The sequence below is a fragment of the Talaromyces marneffei genome, chromosome 2 (assembly GCF_009556855.1).
Source record: "Talaromyces marneffei chromosome 2, complete sequence".
Taxonomy (NCBI): Eukaryota; Fungi; Ascomycota; class Eurotiomycetes; order Eurotiales; family Trichocomaceae; genus Talaromyces; species Talaromyces marneffei.
Window position 1 is genome coordinate 2,421,131 of NC_072349.1, and position 23,323 is coordinate 2,444,453.

The following is a 23,323-nucleotide window of genomic DNA, read 5'->3' on the forward strand; positions in this document are numbered from 1 at the left end:
TGACCATCAACTCAAGGGTCCATATTTGGGATTGGCTTACTATCATACGCATTTGTATCTTTAGTCGAACCCTTCCCGGAGAATGCAGGCGCGGTAGGCCTGGTTACACCGCCCTCCACCAGCACCTCCCCTTTTGCGACTTATACGACTCTGAATTTCGACATTGCTTTTACAGAGCTGTTTGCGACCGATAACTTGCCTCGTGGGATTGAAATACGCACATCAAGATGGCTTATATGAAAAAGGACGAAGATGCCGATCAGGCTATGATCAAGCTTGATCGCACAACTGTTTTCCAAGAAGGTAAGAATGGACGTCGACTACTAGACTAGCAGTCTGGTCAAGTGTGCTAGATGTATCTGACAATTGTACAGCAAGATTATTCAATTCATCACCGATCTCCCCGCGAAGATGTCGCGCCCTTCTCACAAAGCTCGCTGTCCTCCTGTTCACCGGCGAGAAGTTCCCATCCGATGAGGCCACAACTCTTTTTTTCGGCATTTCCAAGCTGTTCCAGAATAAAGATCCCTCTTTACGTCAGATGGTTTATTTGATCCTCAAGGAACTCTCCACTACAGCCCAAGATGTTATCATGTCAACAAGTATTATCATGAAGGATACCGCGGTTGGAAGCGATGTTGTTTATCGACCCAACGCCATCCGTGGATTGTGCCGTATCATTGATGTAAGCTTGAAATCGAGGTTCGGTCGATGTCTATTCTCTAATGTCAATCTACTAGGCTACCACCGTTCAAGGTATCGAGCGATTGATCAAGACCGCCATTGTCGATAAAACGCCCTCCGTTTCTTCAGCCGCTTTGGTGTCCTCATACCACTTGCTTCCGATTGCGCGTGACGTTGTTCGAAGATGGCAGAGCGAAACACAAGAAGCTGCTTCCGCATCCAAGACGTCGACCGGATTCCTAGGCTTCTCATCTGGTCAAAGCCATGCAATTTCACAGACCAATTATATGACTCAATATCATGCCATTGGTCTTTTGTATCAAATGCGATCTCATGACAGGATGGCATTGGTGAAGATGGTTCAACAGTATTCTGCGGCTGGTGCAGTTAAGAGTCCAGCTGCTGTTATTCTACTCGTTCGTTTGGCCGCGAAACTTGCAGACGAAGATGCAAGTCTGAGGAAACCAATGATGCAATTGCTTGATGGCTGGCTCCGACATAAGCACGACATGGTTAACTTTGAGGCTGCCAAGGCTATTTGTGACATGAAGGATGTGACCGATGCAGAGGCCTCTCAGGCTGTCCACGTTCTGCAATTGTTCCTTTCATCTCCGCGCGCCATCACCAAATTCGCTGCTATCAGAATCTTGCACAGCTTCGCTTCATTCAAGCCGCATGTTGTCAATCAATGCAATCAAGATATTGAATCACTCATTTCCAACAGCAACCGCTCCATCGCCACATTCGCTATTACTACACTGCTCAAGACCGGAAATGAGGCCAGTGTTGATCGTCTCATGAAGCAAATCTCTGGTTTCATGGCAGATATTACCGACGAGTTTAAGATCACAATAGTGGAAGCCATCAGGACTCTATGCTTGAAGTTCCCTAGCAAGCAGGCCAGCATGCTTACTTTCCTCAGCGGAATCCTCCGAGACGAGGGTGGTTATGAATTCAAGCGTAGCGTTGTTGAAAGCATGTTTGATCTTATCAAGTTTGTTCCCGGTAGCAAAGAAGATGGTAAGTCCTGTGCCGATAACGAGATTAAAGGTCGACCGCTGACAATCATAGCGCTTGCACATCTCTGCGAGTTTATTGAGGATTGCGAATTCACCAAGCTTTCCGTCCGAATTCTCCACCTCCTCGGTGTGGAAGGCCCCAAGACTCCTCAACCTACCAAATATATTCGATATATCTATAACCGAGTTGTTCTCGAAAACGCTGTTGTTCGCGCTGCCGCCGTCACTGCACTTGCCAAGTTTGGTGTTGGTCAGCAAGATCCGGAGGTGAAACGTAGTGTTTCCGTACTACTCACCAGATGTTTGGATGACACAGATGATGAAGTGCGGGACCGTGCAGCACTCAACCTTCGTTTGATGAAAGAGGAGGATGAAATCGCTAACCGCTTTGTCAAGAATGGTTCGTATTTCCAAATGCCCTGTCGTAGACAAAATGTATTGACTTTGATAGACTCCATGTACTCGCTGTCCACATTCGAGCACCAATTGGTCATGTATGTTACTGCTACAGATAAGGAAACGTTCTCGGTGGCCTTCGACGTCTCGTCTATTCCTGTGGTCTCTCATGAGCAAGCGCTTGCCGAAGAAAGAACCAAGAAGCTTACATCGGCAACTCCCACTCTCAAAGCACCCTCAACGACTCCGACAAAGGCCAAGGCTAACGGGGCTGCTGAGGGCGCGGCTACTGCCGCTGCTACCCAGAAATATGCCGAACAGCTTATGCAAATTCCAGAACTCAAGGAGTACGGCACACTCCTCAAGTCCTCCAATGTGGTCGAACTCACCGAGAGCGAGACGGAGTACGTTGTCTCCGCTGTCAAGCATATTTTCAAGGAGCATATCGTCTTGCAATATGACCTTAAGAACACGTTACCCGACACTGTTTTGGAAGATGTGTCGGTGGTAGCAACACCAACCGACGAGGAGGAGGAACTGGAGGAAGACTTTATTGTACCATGCCCGAAACTGCCCACAAACGAACCAGGTATCGTGTACGTGGCATTCAAGAAGACTGGTGGAGAGCACAGCTTCCCCACCATGTCATTTACGAATAATCTCAAATTTACCAGCAAGGAGATTGACCCAACCACTGGCGAGCCTGAGGAGAGCGGCTATGAGGACGAATACCAAGTCGAGGATCTCGACCTCACTGGCAGCGACTATGTCATTCCCGCTTTCGCCGGAAGCTTCGACCATGTATGGGAACAGACTGGCGCCAACGGCGAAGAGGCCAGTGAGACATTCCAACTCAGCAATGTTAAGAGCATCGCTGGTAAGGCTTTCTCTGTTTAATTCGTGAATTTATCATACTAATCTATTATAGATGCAACCGAACAACTCATCACAGCCCTATCCCTCCAACCTCTCGAAGGCACAGATGTCGCCCTCAGCAACACCACACATACCCTCAAATTGTACGGCAAGACAGTATCTGGTGGTCGTATCGCAGGACTGGTCAAAATGGCTTTTTCAGCTCGAACGGGTGTTACGACAAAGGTGTCTATTCGATCAGAAGAGGAAGGATTTGCAGCTGCTATTGTTGCGTCAGTTAGTTAGATGAGAAGAATGTTCTTTCTACTTCATTAATATAAGAAATGCATACATTTTTCTTTTGGCCATATTTGGCCTTCTTTTTCATCTATCATTGCCAACTCATCCTACGCGTTTTCCGAAAATTTCAAAGCCGAAAAAGACCCTTCTCTAATCGAAGTGTTGAGCTGTATTGAACACCAAATATTCCTTTATTGAGTGTGTTCCACACACTGTGGAGAGTCTCGGATTCCTTTTGTCATTCCGAATCCCTGTTTTAACCTTTATGTATGGATATCATCACATTGTCACAACGTGGTTTACAATGGGCGTACCTTCCCCCATGAGATTTAGTTGAAATCAATGGTCATTTGGGATATGTTTTACAAGATTGATCAGCCTATCCCCTCCAGCTTATTGGAATAGTCTTGCACCAACCTCTGCTTCGTGTTTGAGTACATACAACAAAGATCCTTTGTGTATAAGAGCGCCCTGGCGGTATCCCAATATGTATGACTCTCCGTTGTGGATTCCCAATGCGGTAATATCCTCCACAAGCCCTAGATATCCGTTGATAAGCAAAATTAGAATCTACAATCCTAACGCAAAGAACGGGGGCGGGGCAAGAATTTATCTTAACCGGTGGCCCCCTCAGTGGTTACGGCATCTATTAGCTATTGGATTGATATTTAATTTAATAATGGGCCCACGTGTGAGTGAGTGTTTGTATAGGCTCAGCCCCCCAGGCTCTTCAATCAGATTCTCTCTTCTCTCCATCCGTAGGTATCTCGTACTTGGTTAGCTGCAGTTATTCATATTTATTGATTGAGCTTTTGTACATTCAAACTTTTCGTTAGTGGCCTTCCCATTCAACCAGATGCGGTAAAAACATGTACTTCATAATTATGTTAGGTAACTGTCTATCCGATGAATATATAGTTATATATATACAAGAACATGCAAAAAAATCTCAATGGACATAGATCGCTCAATCAAAGTAATATGTCCCAACATCAAACTCAACCGTCTCATCCGAAACTCGCAATGCATCCCCCAACTCCTCAGCCCTTTCTAGCAACGCATCATCCAAATCCGGATACTCGCCGTACATGGTATGAAACCCCACAGCTCTGAGATGCGGCAGACTTGAATCTAGGAGGTCGATAAGTAAATGCATATGGAAATGCAGTTTTTCGCCTGTATGCGTATGCCCCAACTCGAAGACTTCGAGCGCGAGTTCCGTGCGTTGGTATTCAATCATTGAGAAGAACGTATCCTGCACCAAGTCGCCGGGGATGCTTAGAAATAGCAGGTTGGGTAAAAAGGCGGGTATGAGATGCATACATTCCGGTTGTAGGGCGCGATTATAGGTTGATATTGTGAGTTGTTTGAGTTTGGTGTCTAGTTGTGGGTTGCTGAGGATGCCAGTCATGATTTCAAGGGATAGATTCATGCAGTTTCTCAGATAGAGTTGGGTCATGTTTTCGGGCCAGTCGAAGGTGTCCATCATGCGGGTTTCGATTGTGCCGCTTAGTTGGAGTGTTTCGAGGTTCGGTGGCCATTTGTTTGTTGTTGATGATGATGGTGGTTCGTGGTCGATGCGCATGAATGAAGGGCAGCGGAAGGTGACGAGGCGTTTCATGGAGCGGATTGATTTGATTATGCTTTTGAAGGATAGGGGTTCGTGGATTAGGGAGAGGTCGAGGTAGCGAAGGTTTGCACATTTGGAGAGCGGCGAGAGACAGTTGACCCTTCAACCAACGGAGTCAGTAAGACAATCGGCATATATTGGTGGACGATGGATGACATACGAGAACCCCGCGGCCGGCGCAATAAACACCTCCAAATTCTCCTTCACCCTCCCTATCAACCGAGCGGTCATACTATTTGAACTGTGATGCACCAATCGACTCAAATCCAGCCTGCGCACCAACCCTCCTAGATCCCTACTCATCATAGTCGTCTTCGCCAACCCCGCGGGCGGGCATAGCACGTCCGTGAATTTGCGATACGCATTTCCCTTTTCCAGCCTCGGGCGCGAGTACAAGAACGATAAAGCCGCTGAGTACCATTGATGCGATACTAAGCAGACATTGTAGAAGGTCCGCTGTCGCTCATGTCCGCCCAGACTGCTATCAAGTCTCGATACGATTTGGAGGATGATTTCGGTGGGGATGAATATCGGTTTTGCCGTGGTGGTCGTGGTGACGGTGGCGGAGGACCGGTTGTCTGATATGATCTTCATTCCGCCATTATATTAGTACCAATGACGGAGATAAGTATGCGATTGTCCATAGATGAAAATATTGGAGGTGGATTGTTCATCTTTGTTGATGGAAAAAAATTAGTTAGGTGCGGGGATGATGTCAGTGGATGGTCAGGTAACTTAACTATGCAGCGCTAGTTTACTTGTGTATGAATACGGTATCAATACAAGATCCATACATGGCATACCAGGCGGGCTATAAGGAAACATCACCAACTATCGGGCTCAATATGTCAACCACAAGTCAAAAATCAATTCCACAATCCTTCCGTTAATCCACACAACTGCTTTTAGAAGTCAGGCAATTGATATGGCAGCACGCCCTCGACAATGCGACAACTGGACGCATCATCCACGTCGCTCTGCTGTTCCACAGTATCATAACATTCTACTATTGCCTATCATCTGGCCCTAAGAAATTCTGCGGAGAATGTGAGTATTGCGCTGCAAAAGTAAGGCCCGATGAGGTAAAAGAGACTTGGCACATAATGAGTGATGGCTTCTTTCACGATACCATATGGTTCCTCAACCCAGAGACAGCGCATACGGCAACTGCCATATTGAGCCTTGGTTTATCCTGTTATGCGGCGCGCCAGATACTTGTCAGCAGATATCTGAAGACAATGAGAGTTTATCGGAATGAATGGAGCCAAGGCGTAAGAAGCCGTCTTGTGCATTGTAACCCGGCCACGGATGTGCTGGTGTTTACCAGGGTAGATCAGGAAAGACTTATCTATCCCTACGAGACCACTGGTTGCTCGGATTGCTTCTATGAAATAGGGTTAAAGATGCAGAAAATGACTTGTTCTTTCTGGAATTCGTGCCGTATCTGCAGTCTCTGAAACGGCTTGATGCATGGCCGAATCCGAAATACTGGCCTGAGTTGCGACGGGATGCCATTGTGATTGATGACATGAGAGACATATCATTTCCGAAGGGCACTGAGATGCCTAAACATGTCAAGACTCTCATCCAGGCTTCGAGCGACTTCGTCAAGAACTATAACCGAGATTTGCAAATCCATAACGCCCTATTTACAGACAGTGACGAGCATTAGGCGGTTAAAGCCAAGCCGATCACGCGTGTTGGATGCTTTGTTGCGCCTTCTTGGGTTGCTGGTGAAGGAACATTGAATTGTTGGTAAACCACCTCGATGAAAATTGGATCGAGGAGGATGAGGATGACGATGGAGATGAAGGCTCTGAGGATTAGTCTGAAGAGGAAGAAGACGAGGAGGAAATGGGGTGATGCAGAGAGATGTGTTTTTTTTTTCGGGGCGAGCGACACTGAGTAATCTCATGTGAATTCATGAATTATGTACGATACGTCTTTGGATTCGCGCTGGCCAGGAAGAATTTTAGTTCTCGCAAGGCAAGGCCTAAACCGTTAATATTAGGTTTGCGTTAAGCACATACAACTACATTGCATAACAATAGATAAGAATTGAATATATTTTTTTTCAGATAAATCAACATAACCCCAAACATCATCCATCCATGGCATGGCTCAAGAAGAGAAACGCAAGGTATATAAATATAGAGTATATAAAAGGCCAGCCACCATCACCATCAAAGGCGAAAAAAAACTCCCACGCCAGATCCGTTTGCTGACTTGTTTTTCATTGCATTGTCAAATCCCACCTGGAGGCTTGCAGCCACAGGCTAATAGACAAAGTAAGCATGGACTCGTGATATCAATAGAATAAGGTAAATGACATTAAATTGCCAGTGATCGTATGATCAGAGAATCGAAAAGTAATTAATCGGTTCGCATATCATGTGATATACTTTCAGAAAAGTATAAAGTGAAATAGCTTTGGCCGAAGAAGCAAAAGAAGATTGTGAGAAGAAATCAGCCTGTTCCTCCTCACCCCATCGCAGCGCATTGCTTAGAGAACAGCAAGCAAGGCAGCGAATGATCCAGCAACAAGAGCAGCAGGAACGCTGCCTGCCAAGGGCACGGCGGCATTGGAGTTGGTGGAGAGGGGAACGGAAGGCGAAGTGGTGGTGCCTGAAACACCAGTCGAAGCAGGAGAAACCACGCTGCTGGAAGGTGAGCGCGAGGGAGTAGAAGAAGGCGAGACAGCAGGAGTCGATGCAGGTCTGCTAGAAGCGGTGACGGTGGCGGCGCGGATAATGGTCTCGGTGATGGTGTGGGTGGTGGTGATGGTCGAGGTTGACTCGGCGCTTGCGAACGAGGAGATAGCCAAGAAGAGGCCAGCAGCAGCGATGGAGAACTTCATGTTGATGGTTGTATATGTAAAACGTCAAGCACGTATGTACTGAGATGGGTATCGAGAATAGACGTTATATGCTCAGCGAGACGATCGCAGGGATGCCAGGCGACAAGAGATGTACAAGTAGAAAGGAGATTGATTTAGCGACCGGCTCGGGGGTTGGCTGATACGAGGGTTGGACAGGTTTCGGATTTGCGACAATCAGGTACGGGTGGTAATTCTGTGGTCGGCAAACAAAGATGTCCGTTGAGACTTTGAGAGATGGTTCACTTGAAGGCTGTAAAGAGCGTGGGTGAGCTCAGCTCAAAGTTGGTTGGTTGGTTGGTTGGTTGAAAGAGTGACTGTGCCAAAAGGCAGGAATCTGGATGATGCTATTTGCAGGGAGCGTGAAGGGAGCGTTGTGGAAGGCACGAAGGAAAAGAAAGAAAGGAAGAAGGAGCCGTGACCAGGGGGGATGCGGTCTTATTAGTATTCAGCCGGGGTTAGTCCTAATACGGTTCTTCTCTCGGGTTCACCCCGCGTAAGGATGAAAGTCTGAAAGATTCATTCAACTCGATCGAGAAAGGTCAAACAGGCGAGTCCCAACAGGGCAGGTCCATGTGGGTTTTCCGGGTGGACCATGGTTCCTGCAAATCGACTTGAATCGAGGCCTGTTCGGAGCTCATTGGACCACGGAAGCCACAAGAAAATTTTCTTTCTTTTCTCGTTTTCATGTTCTCGAGTGAGTCCTTGACGTAAAGGACTCAAAGCCCAAGGGTACAGGTACACCAATCAAAGAGCGGTGGCCAGTTGTTCCGACTCATTCTACTGGCCCAGATTTTGTGCTGATTCCCAAGTCCGAAAAGAAACGAGGCGTGCCAATTGTTTCGGGTACACAATAAATAGCCATGGCAATAAGAATCTTGCGACACCAGTTGCATCATCGAGTACTATTGGGTTGGCCCCTTGTTGTGAAAGTGTGTCGATTGTCGACTGTTTCGACTTTCAACACTTTCTGGTCTGCCAGGGGCAACCAGGTCAACGGAAGAAAAACGCTTAATCCAGAGAGACTAGTGGCGCCCTCGGCGAATAGGATGCTCTGATTGGTGGGACACTGGAAATTGCTGCCTTAGCGTGGCGCGTTCCTGGCGCCAGCTCATTTAAGGCTCTCGCTAGTCCCGGCAGGGCTATCACATGACAGTGGCAACTTCCGTTACAAGCGATTACAGACGCTCTCTGTATTTAGCTACATCGCTTACTTTGTAGTACGCGTGCCCTGTATTGTATGGTATTGGATTTTGTTACCTGCCCAATGAGGAATAGCTGGGTCCAACCGCGGCACCCGGCATGTTCGAAATCGCCTGCAATCATCAACATAATCATCTTAACAACGTCCGACCTATGGTAGGCTACGGATGAGTCATGAATCACGACAACACCAGTCATATCACATGTAGTGACAGACCATCCAATAACCTTAAGGAGTTTTTAGGGGTAGCCGCGGAAAGGTCATTGCATTCACCAACATGTACGGAGTAGTTACTCATAGTACCTATGGAGTACAAGTCTTCCCGCTTCGAACTATGCTTGATCTGTTAGAAGCCTGGATCATGATTATGTTCGTCCAGACTGAGTGGGGAATTGAATTGGCTGTGACATCGCTATCCACCCGTTTGAGGTCGGAATAACAGCCTACTTTTGCTTCAAGAGCACTGCGACCTCTGCGTGACCAAACACTTTATGTTAGAAGCCTGATTTCTGTTTCAACCCAGCTTTCGAGTGATCAGAGCAACTGCTGTCTTGCTCCAACGCATGCGACTTGGTAGAAACAAAGACCGAAAAGTGCATACTAACATTCTAGCGCAAAGCTCTCTGCTAGAGTCTGGCTTCGTGTTCGTCATTTTACCGTCGAGGCTTACCGCTGAGAGGTCTTCGATCACCACTTGAATTGCCCTTCGATTTTGCCAAGATATTAATTTCCTTGCAGCCCCTACAGCAAGATTTATTTATCCAACAATATGTACAGTCTCCCAAGTTCCAAGTTATTCACCTACTCTCCTCTTTACCGTCAAGGACGGATACAAGTTGTGAATATGACAAAAGAAAAAAAAAAGTAGCCGTGAAATAAGCTACATCACATGGGGAAAAAACGACCAGTTTCCAGGTCCTAGTCTGACCTAATACGCTCATATTATAATGTACATTGTTTTTCCACCATTAAACTCCCTCGTAATAGCCCCGTCAATATTCCGTTCTCATCGTCGTTCTTGGGATTCTCGAGGAAGGATAACAGGGTTTGCGTGAACTCGACGCCAGGCCTCGTGGTAGGGACCTTCGGTTCGGATGATGCTACCGATGGACATGAACATTCTATATCGCAGTTTGTGAGCATTCTTAGTTCCTTGACTGCCAATATGACTGGCAAATGACTGCAGAGGGGACTTGGAGCATACCCAAAAGTTGCTCCGGAACCTAGCATGAACTTTCCTAGAGTGCGCATAACACCATTGGGTCCAGCACCGTATTGAAAGATCGAAACGGCACCTATCATAAAATCCAGTCAACAAAAAATAATTCCCTCTCGTTGTACTTTTGGTGGAGGCATACCGCCGATGAAGCCCATGATCATGCCGACAGCTAAGAACAAGATCGTTAAGATCAGCTTTAATTCAATTGGTTTGGAAGGGGTAGCGTCAAACATACAAGTTCCCATCAGAGCTCCCATTTTCACTGAAGAAAGAGATGGGTTAGCTTGACAAGCGCAAATTATACGAATTACGTATCGTTCATCGGAGCTCACTCTTTTCCAAGGTAGAAGGGCCATGGGCCTGGGGCGGACCAGCGACGACAGGCATATTGAAGAAGTCTGTTCTTTCAAATGAATGACTTGGACAGAAGATTGAAAGCAAGCAAATACTGCTAGGCGCAAATGGTATTCGAATGCTCGGATGTTTCTTTGCTGTCGCCAACACCTTTATTGCACGGGCGGTGTGCCATGGCAATATCTCTCTGCCCGCTATACCTCTTACAGACAACGTGTGATCTGTGCGGCAAATATGGCCCCATGATTGGCTGGAATAGCATCACACGTGACCTCACTGATGCAACGGACTCAACATGGGGAACGTGAGGCGAGATACTCTGGTCGACAGTCCGTCCAGTGAACTCACTATCCCGCTTTCCTGGTCTTCTGCCAGACTGAGATCCTCGCTTTGAGGCGAAACCACCACCGCTGTCGATCCATGGATCTGTACCCTGCCATCTGAACCTGAACAAAGCCGACTTCCGCACCACACATACCCTCAAGCACCTCCAACAAAGCTGGTCGAAGGCGTGTCCGGCGTCCTGTCTGGTGGCCGACCGTCTCTGGCCCGTCCGTCACTGACACCTCTCCTGAGTCAAACCACGACTACGTATTCCGCGGAGATAATAACCGACCTCAAACTAGAGACGAAGCAATACAAAATTGATCTTCTCACAATTTGAATATACATTTTGCACAAATCAGCTCATTTCATTTCATACTCAGGTAATTATATCTTGCCAAGCTAGGTGGATTCTCGAAGTCATGATATCCGTCGGCATCCTCAGTCGCGATTATGTGCTAAATCAGCAGTTCCTCTACCGGTAGATAACGAACTCGCGCTCCTCCGAAACATATTTCACCTCCAGTCATACCCGCCTTGCAATCCTCATGTTGGTCACATTAGCGTCGTTCCGTCCATTTGTATTTTTTTACCTGAGATAATACCCTTGTTTCTACTTCACACGCGTCACACGAGCTACATCGCTTTTTCGACGGCACTCATCGCTCATATATCGTCAACGATCGCTTCTCCTCATGACTGCTGTTGCTTCACCACCTAGCGTGCAATCGGGGCCTCGTCTAGGATGGTATTCTACTGGTAACGGAGGACAGGCGGCTCTTGGCTCAATGAACACAGACGACGTGTCACGTATGTTTATGCCGCGAAAGAGTGTGCAAAGATCCAATTCTTCTTCCTCGTTATCTTCCAACGCTTCAGCGACATCTACAAACACCGTCGCCCACGTCAGTAATGGTACAGTCTCGAACGGTGAATCAGCTACGTGGTCGTCAAAAAAGAAAGCCGGTCGTGGCTTGTGGCCCGCCGCAAAATCCGAGCCAGTATCTGGCGTAACAAATGTGAGGCCTCAGCCAGTCTCAGCATCTACCTCAACAAACGGTGGTCCTACGGCGTCGTCTGCGATGTCCGCCATCCACCAGCCGTCGCCTGTGCCATCACAACATATGATTCAGTCACCGCAGCAGAATGGCCTTTCTGCCACCTCTGGCATGCAGGGTTCATCTGACCCGCCTGCCATCCTCACCCTTATTCCTTTAAACGGTACATTTGAGAAGAAACATATTACCGTGCCTTACATGCCAGAAGTGCTTCGCATTGGTCGGCAAACGAACGCAAAGACTATTCCTACGCCCGTCAATGGGTATTTTGATTCAAAGGTGCTGTCACGACAGCATGCTGAGATTTGGGCTGATCGCCGAGGAAAAATTTGGATTCGTGATATAAAATCCTCAAACGGTACTTTCGTCAACGGTCAACGCCTGTCACCTGAAAGCCGAGAATCCGAACCACACGAGTTACGAGAAAACGACGCGCTTGATCTTGGTATCGATATTGTGAGCGAGGATCAGAAATCCATTGTCCATCACAAGGTCTCGGCAAAAGTTGAACATGCCGGAGTATATAATACGGGACCGAATATCTTCGACTTGAACTTTGGCGATATCGACCCTACATCTGGTGGAGGTCTCTTACCTTCGCCGTTGAGCCAACCCGTTGTGCACTTGCGCGGTCGAGCAAGCTCTTCACTCAGTAACCGCAGTGTCCAAAGTGCAGCAAGCACAAGCAGCCAAATGAGTGCTTTGCATCAGCAAAGACAAATGAATTACTGGCTCTCGCCTATCACCATTGAACATGTCGTCAAGCGGCTCACTGTAAGTAATAGTCATCTTTCCATATTAAGAGCTTATACACTGACGTTTTCAGACCGAGATCAAACAAGCGAAGCAGCAATCCTTGGACCTTCGACAAACAGACGAGTTCTTGCAAACGCTCATTTCATCAGACGGTTCGGACAAAGATAAGCTCAATCATAAAATTGAAAATAATCACAGGCAGATGAATGGACGAGCGAAGATGTCTCGTATCGACCCTATCAGATTCTCCGAACCTCCTGCTCCTCCTCCACAACAACCACTGCCTGAAAAGCCAGATGTTGCTCGCCGAGCTGCTGAGCCATCTGCAGGTGGGTTGAAACGGTCAGATACTGAGAAACCATTAAAGGATAGCCCAACAAGCTCTCCGGTTTCTAAAGAGTCCAGTCAGATTCTGTCTCTGATCGAGGCTTTGTCACTCACTAAAAGGGAATTGGAAGCCCAAAACAGTCGCGTGAAGGAATTGGAAGAGCTTCTCCGACAGGAAAGATTAGCTCGTGAAAATGCAGAGGAAACGCGAAAACAAGAACCGGACAGTCTAGCAGAGCCTACGGGGCAGCTAGGTGAAATGGATGTCGAACCGGTAATTTCAGAGGTTGAAGAGATTACAAAAACTCTTGATACTTCAATGAGAGAACCAATCGAGGTCGCGGAAACCAAGGGTCTCGAGGCTCCCGTCCTTGATGCGCAAACTCAACATTTGCAGCAACAACTTGATAACATGGTCACAGAGTTGGCAGAAATGAAACTTCAGGTTGAAACATTCAAGCAACGCGCCGAGAAAGCAGAAGGCGAAACAATCGAAGCCCGCAAATCTCTTGCCGAGATGATTGAAACGATCCGACAGGAACGCGAGCAGGCCGCGAAAGCAAAGGAGTCTTTGGCAGATGAAGCCGAGACTAGTATTACCGAAACCCGTGGTATCGGCAAACCCCCCGAGAAGTCAACTCTTTTGAACCACAAAGTCGATCCCCACAAGATCAAGGAGCTAGAGAACGCGGTATCCTCACTGACGCAACAACGGAAAGCCAACATGCTAGAAACCTCGGGGCCATACGCATCAATGGTGGGAGTCGTCCTTCTCGGTATCGGATTGATGGCATATCTTAACGGCTGGCAAAAGATTGAAAGATGATCTAATCGCCACGAAGCACAACTTGTATAAAAATGACTTGACTATGACTTGGAATAATTATGGGTTGCAATGCATCTGCGAATGGAGAAATTAGAGATCATTCGACGTTTTGACTATTTATATGACTGATTGATTGATTGATTGCCTGCATTGCGCAATAAGGCCCTTTTTTTTTCTTTTTTGTTTCATGAGGGATATGGACGCAAGGATTTTTCTTTCTTCTCAACTCGGTTTCTTGCGTTCTGGGGTATGGTGTTTTGTTTTCTGTTTTCATTATTTTTTTCTCTTAATTAATGTTTTCTGCTTGTCATTGTTTCTGGAAGTATCAGCATTCCTCCTATTTTAACATCTTACATCCATGAGCCAGTGGGCAATCATTTCTTTTATTTCACTCGACATACCATCTCATGCTATATTTCCCTCTGCATAACATGAACTAACTTCCTCTTCAAGACAAGACAAGACACTGGAGAACTGAAGACATTTGAAGAATGTTATCTTCCATTCATTTGTATCTATTTATCTCATTTCTTTGTATGTATGTACATGAACTCCAGGGTCGAGTTGACCCCGTTATTGAGCACAGTTTAATGAATTTCTTCCTTCTCATAACTAACCTCCGTCCAAACACGTAAGTTAAGAGTGGTTGTTTATTTCATATTGATAGCAACCTCAACCATATTAACCCACCTCGTCCTTGACTCCGGCGTCTCCCCGTCTTCGTCCACGAAGGCTTTGAGGCGTTGTTCGCGTATGCGTTCTCGTTTTCGGCGTCGTCGGCGTTGGTTTTTGGATTCTTCTCCCCTGTCCCCATCTTTGTGGTCTTGTGTGGTTGTAGTTGAGTCTTCGTTGGTGTTATCCGTGGTATTGATCTTGGCCATGTTTATATCAGGATCAATACTCCCCTCCTTTTCTTCGCCATCTTCCTCATCTTCCTCATCTTCCTCATGATCCTCGACATCCTCCTCAACAATATCATCAACAACACAAACGCTCCCCGTCCTGATCACAACCTCAAACTCCTCCCCACTCCCTCCCTTCCCCTCCTCAAACCACCTCCCCACACTCAACGCCTTCTCAATCGCCCTCCCCGTGGCTTTCACCAAAACCTTATCCTCTCTCAGCTTCTTCTGACACTTTTCCAACACATCCCCCCCTCCCCCTTTCGCACCATATTGCTGGTGGTGATGGGAGTGTCGCCGTTTCCCAATCAGGGGCATCATGGCCCTCCGTTCCGCTAACCTCAAAAGTTTCTGAACGCGTTTCACGGCGCTCATGAACGGTGTTTTGCTGCTTACATACACAATTTTGGGCACGGTGCTGCCGACGTAGGGTGATGCGACAGGGGCGCGGGGAATGGGTCGTTTGGCGATGCGGTATTTTTTGTTATTGCTGCCCTCGCAGGGTTTAGAGGGGATGTGTAGGAGGTGTGTGTTTTTTCGTTCGAAGGTTAGTGCTGATGTTGAGGAGGTGTGTTTGCGTTTGGTGGTAGATGTCGATGTCGATGTCGATGTACTAGGTGCAGTGACGGTGCTGCTTGTGGCAGCTGTAGATGGCTTTGTGGCCATTGTTTTTTCTTTTTTACGGACTATCTCGGTCCCTTTTTCGTAAAAATTCTCCCTTGTTGATTCGAAGCCTGTCGCAGGCTAATAATAAGTCAGTCGTAGCTTGTCCGCGCACAGTGGTCTGGGAAACGCGACGCTGGCTAGTTCCCTTCTTTTTTCTCCAGATCCCCAACTAGACAATATCCTCGACCACGTTTTTGGACTATTTGCTATTTTTGTCGGTTGTCTGGGTTAACTTTTCTGTTCTTGTCTTGTCTGGTTGTTTGTGTATCAGATCTGTGACGTGTAGTGTAACAAGTTTGATTGAATGACCTGTTCCGCAGGAATTAATTATTCTGACCTCGCCGAGATAGGTAGTCTCCTTATCTAATCTTATCTAGGTATCTACAGTATCGTTCACTACAATTAATGATACAATCCATAACTAACTCATGTTTTGAAAAAAATAAAGTGCATGAATTTAATATTTTGATATGAAATGACAGACATAATGCATAACGATCACTACCCAACCAGCAGATATCGACCCAAATCTTAATCACTCAACAGACAAATCGCACAATCCACCACTAGCCTTCCTAAACTCATACAGCTGAAATATACATTTTCTGTATGAACTAAAACCATATGTCCTTCCAAGTCCTCACACATTGCAGTCCATTACCACAGCCTCACCTAGACATGCTTGCCAATGAGTGCAATTAAGCAACGAACTTTCTCAACACGAATCGACCGTTAGATCTCATTCCGTTGCCGCCGTGTTTGCTGCTGTGTCCCTTGTCGGCATTGGCAGCAGGGCTGGAACTAGTTGCTGCTACAACTTCAGTAGCGCTAGCCGATGTTGAAGTTGAAGCTGATGCTGTAGCGGTTGCACTGGCGACGGTGCTGCAGTCGGTAGAGCTTGAAGAGCTGGAAGAACCAGCGGAGTCGACGACTTTGCCATTGCCGCTTTTACTGCCGCTGAATGTACCCTTGCTTCCAGTATTGGTGTTGCTTCCGGTGTTGCCTTTGTTTCCAGTGTTGCCTCCGGTGTTGCCTTTGTTTCCAGTGTTGCCCCCAGTGTTGGTGTTGCTGCCTTTACCATTGCCGTTATTGTTGTTGTTGTTGTTGTTATTATTATTATTGTTGTTGTTGTTGTTGTTGTTGTTGTTGTTGTTATTGTTCTTCTGGCCAACGGTAAAGTACTTGCAATCATCTTGTGCACCTCGTTGGGCAACCTAGCAAATATTAATGACAAGTCACAAAGATTAGGAAAAATAACTTACTGGCATAAGAACCGGCTGATGATTACTAGATGAAGACATGGTACAGACACGGTAAGTACCAGCGGCCAGACCACCTGCAACTGTAGCTTGCAATAGACCCTTGTTATTACCGGCATCATCAATACCCTTGAAGAAAGCAAAGGTAGTTGGGTCAGGGGGCGTGGAAGGGTTGAGGCTGCCCATATTCTGAATGGTGACATGGACGTGGCCAATGATTTGTCCCGCAGAGTTAAGAGCCTGTGGTGCTGCGTAGTATGTGCTGGTAGCGTTGGTAAAGGCACCGGCTTGGAGGTTTGCAACCTGGAGTGAGACAGTGAAGTCCTGGTTGGCAGCAATATCTTGCAAGTTCTGGGGACTCAAGATAACAGTTGAGACCATCTTGGTTTTGGCCGGGATATCTCCCATAACTATTGAATTGATTGTCAGTGTTGCTCAAGCTGATGTATGATCAACAAAACATACCAATGCCATTGCAAGATCCACCAGTAACCTGAGCACCGTTCGTCAGGGTCTTTCCTTGACAGAAGTTGATGAAGTTGGCTTTGTCACTACAACCGAGATTAGCATGTAAACATATTATATGGAATCGTTGACTAACGTTGCAGAAGCAGTTTCTCCAGCGGAGTTACCACCAGTTTGCTGACTTCCAGTTTGAACCAGATTGGGGTTTAGGATCAAGTTGTTTCCTCCATTGTTTCCCCCATTGTTTCCTTTGTTGCCTCCATTGTTACCTCCATTGTTGCCTCCATTGTTACCTCCATTGTTTCCTCCTTTGTTCCCTCCATTGAAGCCATTGGCTGCCGTAGCGCTCCCGAGAAAGCTGGCAGACACTGCCAAGGCGAAGAGGAGTTGTTTAGCAAGCATGATGTCGAGGAGATTTCAAGAAGACAGTCGTCAAGGTTGTAAAAAAAAGGGTATATTTTGAATGCGGAATACTTTGTGTGTGCTCAGAAAATCCGCGATCAACGTGGAGATTTGAGAAAAGGAATCAAAAAGACTTGGAGGGAGAAGCAGAAGAAAGAGTGACTTCAAAAGTATGCAGATTACGATCAAAAGAGAGTAGTCAAGCACACAGCAACAGAGCCAGCTGTTCGCAAGAAAATAGATCGAGAGAGTAAAGAGTGAATGCGATGATGATGAGAAGAGGAAGAACCCCGATTCAAAAACTGGACAACAACATGCTACTTATGTGCCAAGCCAGCGCATACTGGTGAAGCAGTATCAGATCGCACAAGACATTGCTAGCCAGGAATGTATTGGTCGTGACTCTTCTGAGGATGAGACCGTCGCAGAATAAGCGTATCTCCGTTGCGCATCTTGGCCCGGCTGCTAGAGATAGATAAGATTATGATGAAAGGGTCCTCATCGAGGCAGTCAGATCAATGCAAAGCAGACCATGTCTGACCAGGCGCCAAGATACATATTGCGATTTTTCCTTTAGGAGCAAAGACTGTACACTAATTGCCTAAAGCGGAAAGGCGGGTGGTTCTTAGTGGTTGAGACTCAAACAGGGACTGCCGCATGATGGTTTGGACTCTGCCACATTGATCTGCGGCTCAACGGGGGTGCTTTCTTTCTCACCTAAGACTATTATTATTATTAGCCAGTGGAATTGAAATAAATAATCGGGGTGTCCGAGTTTGACATGCCGCTAGCCGAATGGTCAGCTGAATGCGATTGAGTGTATACTACCCTGCGTTCTTGAAGGGCGGAGACACTAGAGAATCCTGCCAGTCTCAACAATTGTATCAGCGTGCGATTAGCACCATTTCTCAAAAGCAGGCCAATCTACTCCAAGACACTTTTTCGGATTTATCAGATTCTAGTGGAAAATGAAGGCAAGTCGTGTTTTATGTGAAAGAGAAAATTAAGAAAAAAAGTGTAAGAAGGAACAAGCGAAGTTCGCGGAGATAACAGCTACTAACTACTGTTCGAGGTTCCTGTATCAGAGAGCCACCCAAGCTCCTTCCATCCTGCAAATGAGTCGCATCTCTCTTTTCTTTCCCGATTCTTCTTTTCTTTTTTTTTTGGATCATGAGTGTCTCGTATAAAGATATCATGTCAGAAAATGGAGTTCTTATTATTAAAGTTACTATTCTTATCGAAATTTATCAACGACTCAACTACAGCAAGACAGGTCACAGATATTAGCATCAACCGTGCTGGCCGGCTTTGAGTCTTGGCCGATCGTGACAGCTCTCGGTGGCTGAAACCCAGGCCTTCGATGGCACGGACTGATATGATGCAAGTATAAGTACACATCTCCCACGCGAATGTATCGATCAACCACACATACCGCGAAGGCCGACACAGGTCTAGCTCACACTCGCAGCGAAGTGGCAACAGTTGAGATAGCTCACAATTCTACAACCGACGGTAGAATCGTCATCTCCACACCCAGTGGCCACGCCTTCCAAAGCAGACATGGTTCGTGGCAAATATCTGCAGAGGAGCAAACACAGCAAAAGGAGCCCCCCCACCTGAAACGGATCGAGATTGTTCGTGGTGCTGAGGAAGACTGAATGAGGGGCGAAGGATGTTCTGAAGAATTGGGCAACATGGCTACCATACCAATTAGTCCGGCTCACTCACCATCTTTATGCCGCACGAAGTTCGAACATCTAGTCTCACGAACCCGACAATAAGACAGAGAACAATGGATTAGCTCTTAGGACAGCTGCCTTTGCACAGTAGCGCAGATCACTGGCCCAGCGGAGAGGTACTCATGCATCTAGCTGCCTAGGATGGCATAGGACGTACTCGCTGCGCCTTGTGCCTCCGACCTCATTCTTGGGACCGGGCTCCAGCAGCGGGATCTGGATGGTTGGCACTGACCGGCCGACGATCAGTTCCGCGGAAACAAAGACCTGAGAGTCAGAGACGCGATTAAACTTTTAAAGTGCAGGCAGCTAAATGGGATTATCATTTATGGGACCTGAACACGGCCAGCTGTGATTGAGTTCAACTCAGTGGCAGACAAGCAAGGAGACGGGGCCGGCGAAAAGACAATTGGACGACGGTGGCCGCTTCCGCGGTCCCGACAGACTGGGGCTGGGCTAGGCGCACCATCATACCATCTAGAGCGACTACTCCGTACGACTTGTGTTACGAGGTACGACCTTTGTCTGACAGAGGCACAGAGCCCGGGCTACATGTACATGTACATGTAAGTACATACGCAATGCGACTTAAGCTCTTAAACACAGCATCGTGATCCGATAGTGACCGATACCGTGATACCACCCCACGAGGAATGCCGGGCCAGGATGAAATAACCGCCACGTTGAGTCCAGAGTACTATTACTATCTTCGGGAAGTTGCAATGCGCCAGTCATCTGGGTTGCAGCCAGGTCTTTATTCATTATTTTTCCATTGAACCGACCGGGTTGATGACATGCTACTACGTACGTAGCATGAATGATAAGGATGAGAAGACGGCGAGAAACAGTGAGTGCGCGTTGCGAAAGAAACAGCCACCGTCAGGTTTAAAGGTAGTGTGGTACTACATCCTCCGTCGGCGCCACTGTACGGAGTATTTACTATTTCCAATTACCGCCGTATTTAGTATTTTACTGGTACACACACGTCTGTCACTGGAGTGGGTGCGCTAAAAGCTTCCCTTGTTTGCTTTGATGTTTAATTACTCCATCTTCAGTACGTAGTGTGACTGGCCACATATCAAACCCAATTCCAAAGGCCCACTGATGGAGTCATCTACTACGTAGTATACTCATCGATTAGAGAATAACGATTTGTCCAAATTTCCAACTTTTCGTGTTTGCCTGTCCACTACAAGTACATACCAAATCGTAATTCAGAATCTAGGCCGCCATGAGCACACTAAAAGCGTCTGGCCAGCCTGTCGGAATCCTTTAGTTCCTACTAGCAAGACATGCTTAGCCATATGTGGGTTAGTTGGTGAGAAAAACGCTCATTAATTCTAAATGTTAAATATTATTTGAATTTCCATACGTCGACTTACACTGGGAAACAGCCGATGCAACCATGTTCTCCCGTGTTTTGGTACGTTCCTCGTACCGACGCCGTATTGACCATACGGTATCGTCTACTATTTTGCTCCCCACGTCCTTCCACTCTCTTTCTTTCAATACTCCAAACATCATCAAACGTCTTTGTTCTGTTTCTGCTTCTGTTTCTGCTTCTGTTTCTACGTGCTATTTTCTATCCTGGTCTTCTTTTCGGATCCCTAGCGTAGTGGTGCGATAACGTCCTGGCCAGCCAGCCCCGATTGCACTCTTTCTCCACTTCCCCCATCTGGAGCTTCTTATTTTATCTTCTTTCTTCTGCCAGTTCGCCTTTCAGCCATCCTTGTCTTCAATTCATTGATGTTCGACCCGACATCTACTCCGTACTTATTTTTAGAAGACTCAATTCTTTCACTCCCTGGCGGACACTTTTCATTCGTTGGGAGCATTTCGCCTGACTCTGCATTTGCACCTCCAAGTTGTGACAGTATCCGTCTATCAAAACACAACAGTCTATCAACCCAGCCAACTTTCTTCGGGGATTCATTTCAAGAGTCGATTCTGCACACAACTACACTGCCACTCGCTCGTTCATGCTGAGAAAGGGATAATGAATCAGTGCTCCTTTCGACAACCAGTCTACTAGAATTGCAGTCAACTAAAAACCTTCCTCGACGACGATCTCGTCAAAAACAAACTCACAACAAAGCAGCCATCTTTTCCACCCCGCACTATTAATGAAAGATTTTCTTCCCACGCACAACCAACAAGTATTTTATCAGCCTTCGCTGCACAACTTCGTCTCCCTCGTTTCAACTCTGGATTGTCCGTACAGCGCTCCTGTAATTGCCTGTTAAGTCACTCTTTCCCCTGTACAGCAGATATTCCATCCTTCAAGTCGACTTTGTTATCCCCAACGCCATGGATGGGCAGTCTCCTTCCCCCCAACCCCAGCCCAAGGGGATTGCTGGCTCAGACGGCTCAGCTATGCCCTACATCTTGGAGCATTACATGATGAACCCCACCTCATACGAGATTCCTCTTCGCAGTCTCTATGCTCTCAACTGTCAGACACTCCCTCTGACAGCTGGTCCAAAAAAATTCAAGGAGTCCAGCTTTGCAAACCCTCCCATGCAGAACTCGACCCTACCCCTCGCTGATGCTGCGTCCCAGTTCAAGGCACAGCTAATCTCGCACATCTCCAAGGGTCCCCACCAATACAATCTCCCTGTGGGATTCACCATGTCTTTTGTGCGCCGTGTCTTTACTGAAAACTTGGAGCATGTCGACTTCCCACAGGCATTAACCGCCTTGGACTATTTGAAAAACCTCGAGTCTCGTCGCAAGAAGGACATTCTAGCGGCTTTCGAGAGCTTGGGCGTCGAATGGAGCATTTCCCCATCCAAGACTATTCGAGTTTTCGAGGTTCACAAACAAGATTTGAAAGAGAAATATCCTGGTGCTGTGCGCTGGATTGAGTTGATTGAAGCGAAGGAACGTGAAGCTGTCTCTATCTACAAGAAGATGTGCCTAAGCCTACGTCGCTGGGTAAGCTCTACCCCCCTATCCTAAGCACTCTGGAGATATTTATCAGGCTAACGCTTGTTCGTACAGATTCTGATCAACGAGCTGTGGCTGGAGCCATTCAACAAAGTCGCCTGCATGTCTATGTTGAACACATTGTTCACTTTTCAAGTGGACGGTGCCAAAGCTCCTAAACCAGAGTGGGACTATGAGGACAAGGTTGAGACTGCACGCCAGCGCCAGTACTTCTTTGAATATATTAGAAATCTTGAACGAAATGGCAAAGTAGCTCTCGAAAGTCTTTTGAAGTCAGGAGCTCGTCCTGGCGATGAGACTGCATGGCCTATGGTGCGCGGATTTTTGGAGAAATACCTCAACCTGGCTAATGACACGATTAATGAATGTACTCGAGTCAGAGATCGCGACTACCTCGAGGCTGAAATACGCAGCAAGACTCACAAGCGCAGTGCCGACTCTGGAGTTAGTTTCACCTCTGCAATGAACGAGTCCTTCTCTTCTGAAGACAGCCGTGCTGCAACACCATCCGAGAAGTCCCGTTCTCCGACCCCGGACAGCAAGCCAAGCAAATCCACTCTCGAAAGGATCAGCCATCAGCTTCGCAAGATCCGTTCTCGCCCAGATATCAAGGAAACAGCAAAGACCAAGCCGATGTTGTCTAAGAAGAAATCCCTAACCGCTCTGGTCAGCGGACGATCAACCAGCAGTTCTAGCAGCGAGACCTATTTTAACGTGGATGAGATGAAGCGCCAGAAGATGATTTGGGAAGCCAAGGAGAGAAAGAAAGCTCAAGCTGAAGCTGCTCGAGCTACTGAGGACGTGGGCTATGCGGTGTGAAGCCTCATCTGACACAACGACTACATGCTTTGCAACGCTTATTACGAATAACTGAATGATTTGAAATGATTTAATGAAAAGAAAACCGACAAGAAAAAGGATTGTTAGCATGAAGAGTTTGGAGGAGATACGGGCTTCGGAGACCCGAAAATAAAACTTGAATGAATGATTGACTGTCACTTTGTATTGCGTTTGAGCACTGAGCATTGGGCGGATTTGGAGTTTTTCTAAACAGAGTTTGACCGATTGTATTTTGATCTTTTTGTACCTCTGAAGTCGTTGGCGGAGTTTCTTGGTGTTA

General features: G+C 46.9%; 9 protein-coding genes across 9 annotated transcripts; 3 read left to right on the forward strand and 6 right to left on the reverse strand.

Moving 5' to 3' along the window:
• Positions 1-227: 227 nt before the first annotated feature.
• Positions 228-3,260, forward strand: EYB26_003234 (uncharacterized protein; the record flags this gene model as incomplete). Its single annotated transcript, XM_054262536.1, has 6 exons — positions 228-303; positions 375-685; positions 741-1,704; positions 1,756-2,103; positions 2,155-2,976; positions 3,028-3,260. 6 exons carry the CDS (start codon positions 228-230, stop codon positions 3,258-3,260), a joined length of 2,754 nt encoding a protein of 917 aa, XP_054118511.1.
• A 961-nt stretch (positions 3,261-4,221) lies between these two features.
• EYB26_003235 (uncharacterized protein) lies at positions 4,222-5,478 on the reverse strand (the record flags this gene model as incomplete). Its single annotated transcript, XM_054262537.1, has 2 exons — positions 4,222-4,984; positions 5,045-5,478. The coding sequence occupies 2 exons, from the start codon at positions 5,476-5,478 to the stop codon at positions 4,222-4,224; spliced, it is 1,197 nt and encodes a 398-aa protein (XP_054118512.1).
• Positions 5,479-7,387: 1,909 nt separating this feature from the next.
• Positions 7,388-7,741, reverse strand: EYB26_003236 (uncharacterized protein; the record flags this gene model as incomplete). The annotated part of the gene is made up of 1 exon (XM_054262538.1): positions 7,388-7,741. One exon carries the CDS (start codon positions 7,739-7,741, stop codon positions 7,388-7,390), a length of 354 nt encoding a protein of 117 aa, XP_054118513.1.
• A 2,228-nt stretch (positions 7,742-9,969) lies between these two features.
• Positions 9,970-10,569, reverse strand: EYB26_003237 (uncharacterized protein; the record flags this gene model as incomplete). The annotated part of the gene is made up of 5 exons (XM_054262539.1): positions 9,970-10,084; positions 10,168-10,258; positions 10,322-10,351; positions 10,418-10,444; positions 10,515-10,569. The coding sequence occupies 5 exons, from the start codon at positions 10,567-10,569 to the stop codon at positions 9,970-9,972; spliced, it is 318 nt and encodes a 105-aa protein (XP_054118514.1).
• A 986-nt stretch (positions 10,570-11,555) lies between these two features.
• On the forward strand, positions 11,556-13,827 carry EYB26_003238 (uncharacterized protein; the record flags this gene model as incomplete). The annotated part of the gene is made up of 2 exons (XM_054262540.1): positions 11,556-12,692; positions 12,745-13,827. 2 exons carry the CDS (start codon positions 11,556-11,558, stop codon positions 13,825-13,827), a joined length of 2,220 nt encoding a protein of 739 aa, XP_054118515.1.
• Positions 13,828-14,477: 650 nt separating this feature from the next.
• Positions 14,478-15,395, reverse strand: EYB26_003239 (uncharacterized protein; the record flags this gene model as incomplete). The annotated part of the gene is made up of 1 exon (XM_054262541.1): positions 14,478-15,395. The coding sequence occupies one exon, from the start codon at positions 15,393-15,395 to the stop codon at positions 14,478-14,480; it is 918 nt and encodes a 305-aa protein (XP_054118516.1).
• Positions 15,396-16,093: 698 nt separating this feature from the next.
• On the reverse strand, positions 16,094-17,521 carry EYB26_003240 (uncharacterized protein; the record flags this gene model as incomplete). Its single annotated transcript, XM_054262542.1, has 4 exons — positions 16,094-16,609; positions 16,658-17,064; positions 17,120-17,205; positions 17,256-17,521. 4 exons carry the CDS (start codon positions 17,519-17,521, stop codon positions 16,094-16,096), a joined length of 1,275 nt encoding a protein of 424 aa, XP_054118517.1.
• Positions 17,522-18,146: 625 nt separating this feature from the next.
• EYB26_003241 (uncharacterized protein) lies at positions 18,147-19,083 on the reverse strand (the record flags this gene model as incomplete). Its single annotated transcript, XM_054262543.1, has 5 exons — positions 18,147-18,244; positions 18,307-18,392; positions 18,816-18,891; positions 18,954-18,972; positions 19,018-19,083. The coding sequence occupies 5 exons, from the start codon at positions 19,081-19,083 to the stop codon at positions 18,147-18,149; spliced, it is 345 nt and encodes a 114-aa protein (XP_054118518.1).
• Positions 19,084-21,564: 2,481 nt separating this feature from the next.
• EYB26_003242 (uncharacterized protein) lies at positions 21,565-23,022 on the forward strand (the record flags this gene model as incomplete). Its single annotated transcript, XM_054262544.1, has 2 exons — positions 21,565-22,191; positions 22,258-23,022. 2 exons carry the CDS (start codon positions 21,565-21,567, stop codon positions 23,020-23,022), a joined length of 1,392 nt encoding a protein of 463 aa, XP_054118519.1.
• Between the last annotated feature and the right edge of the window lie 301 nt (positions 23,023-23,323).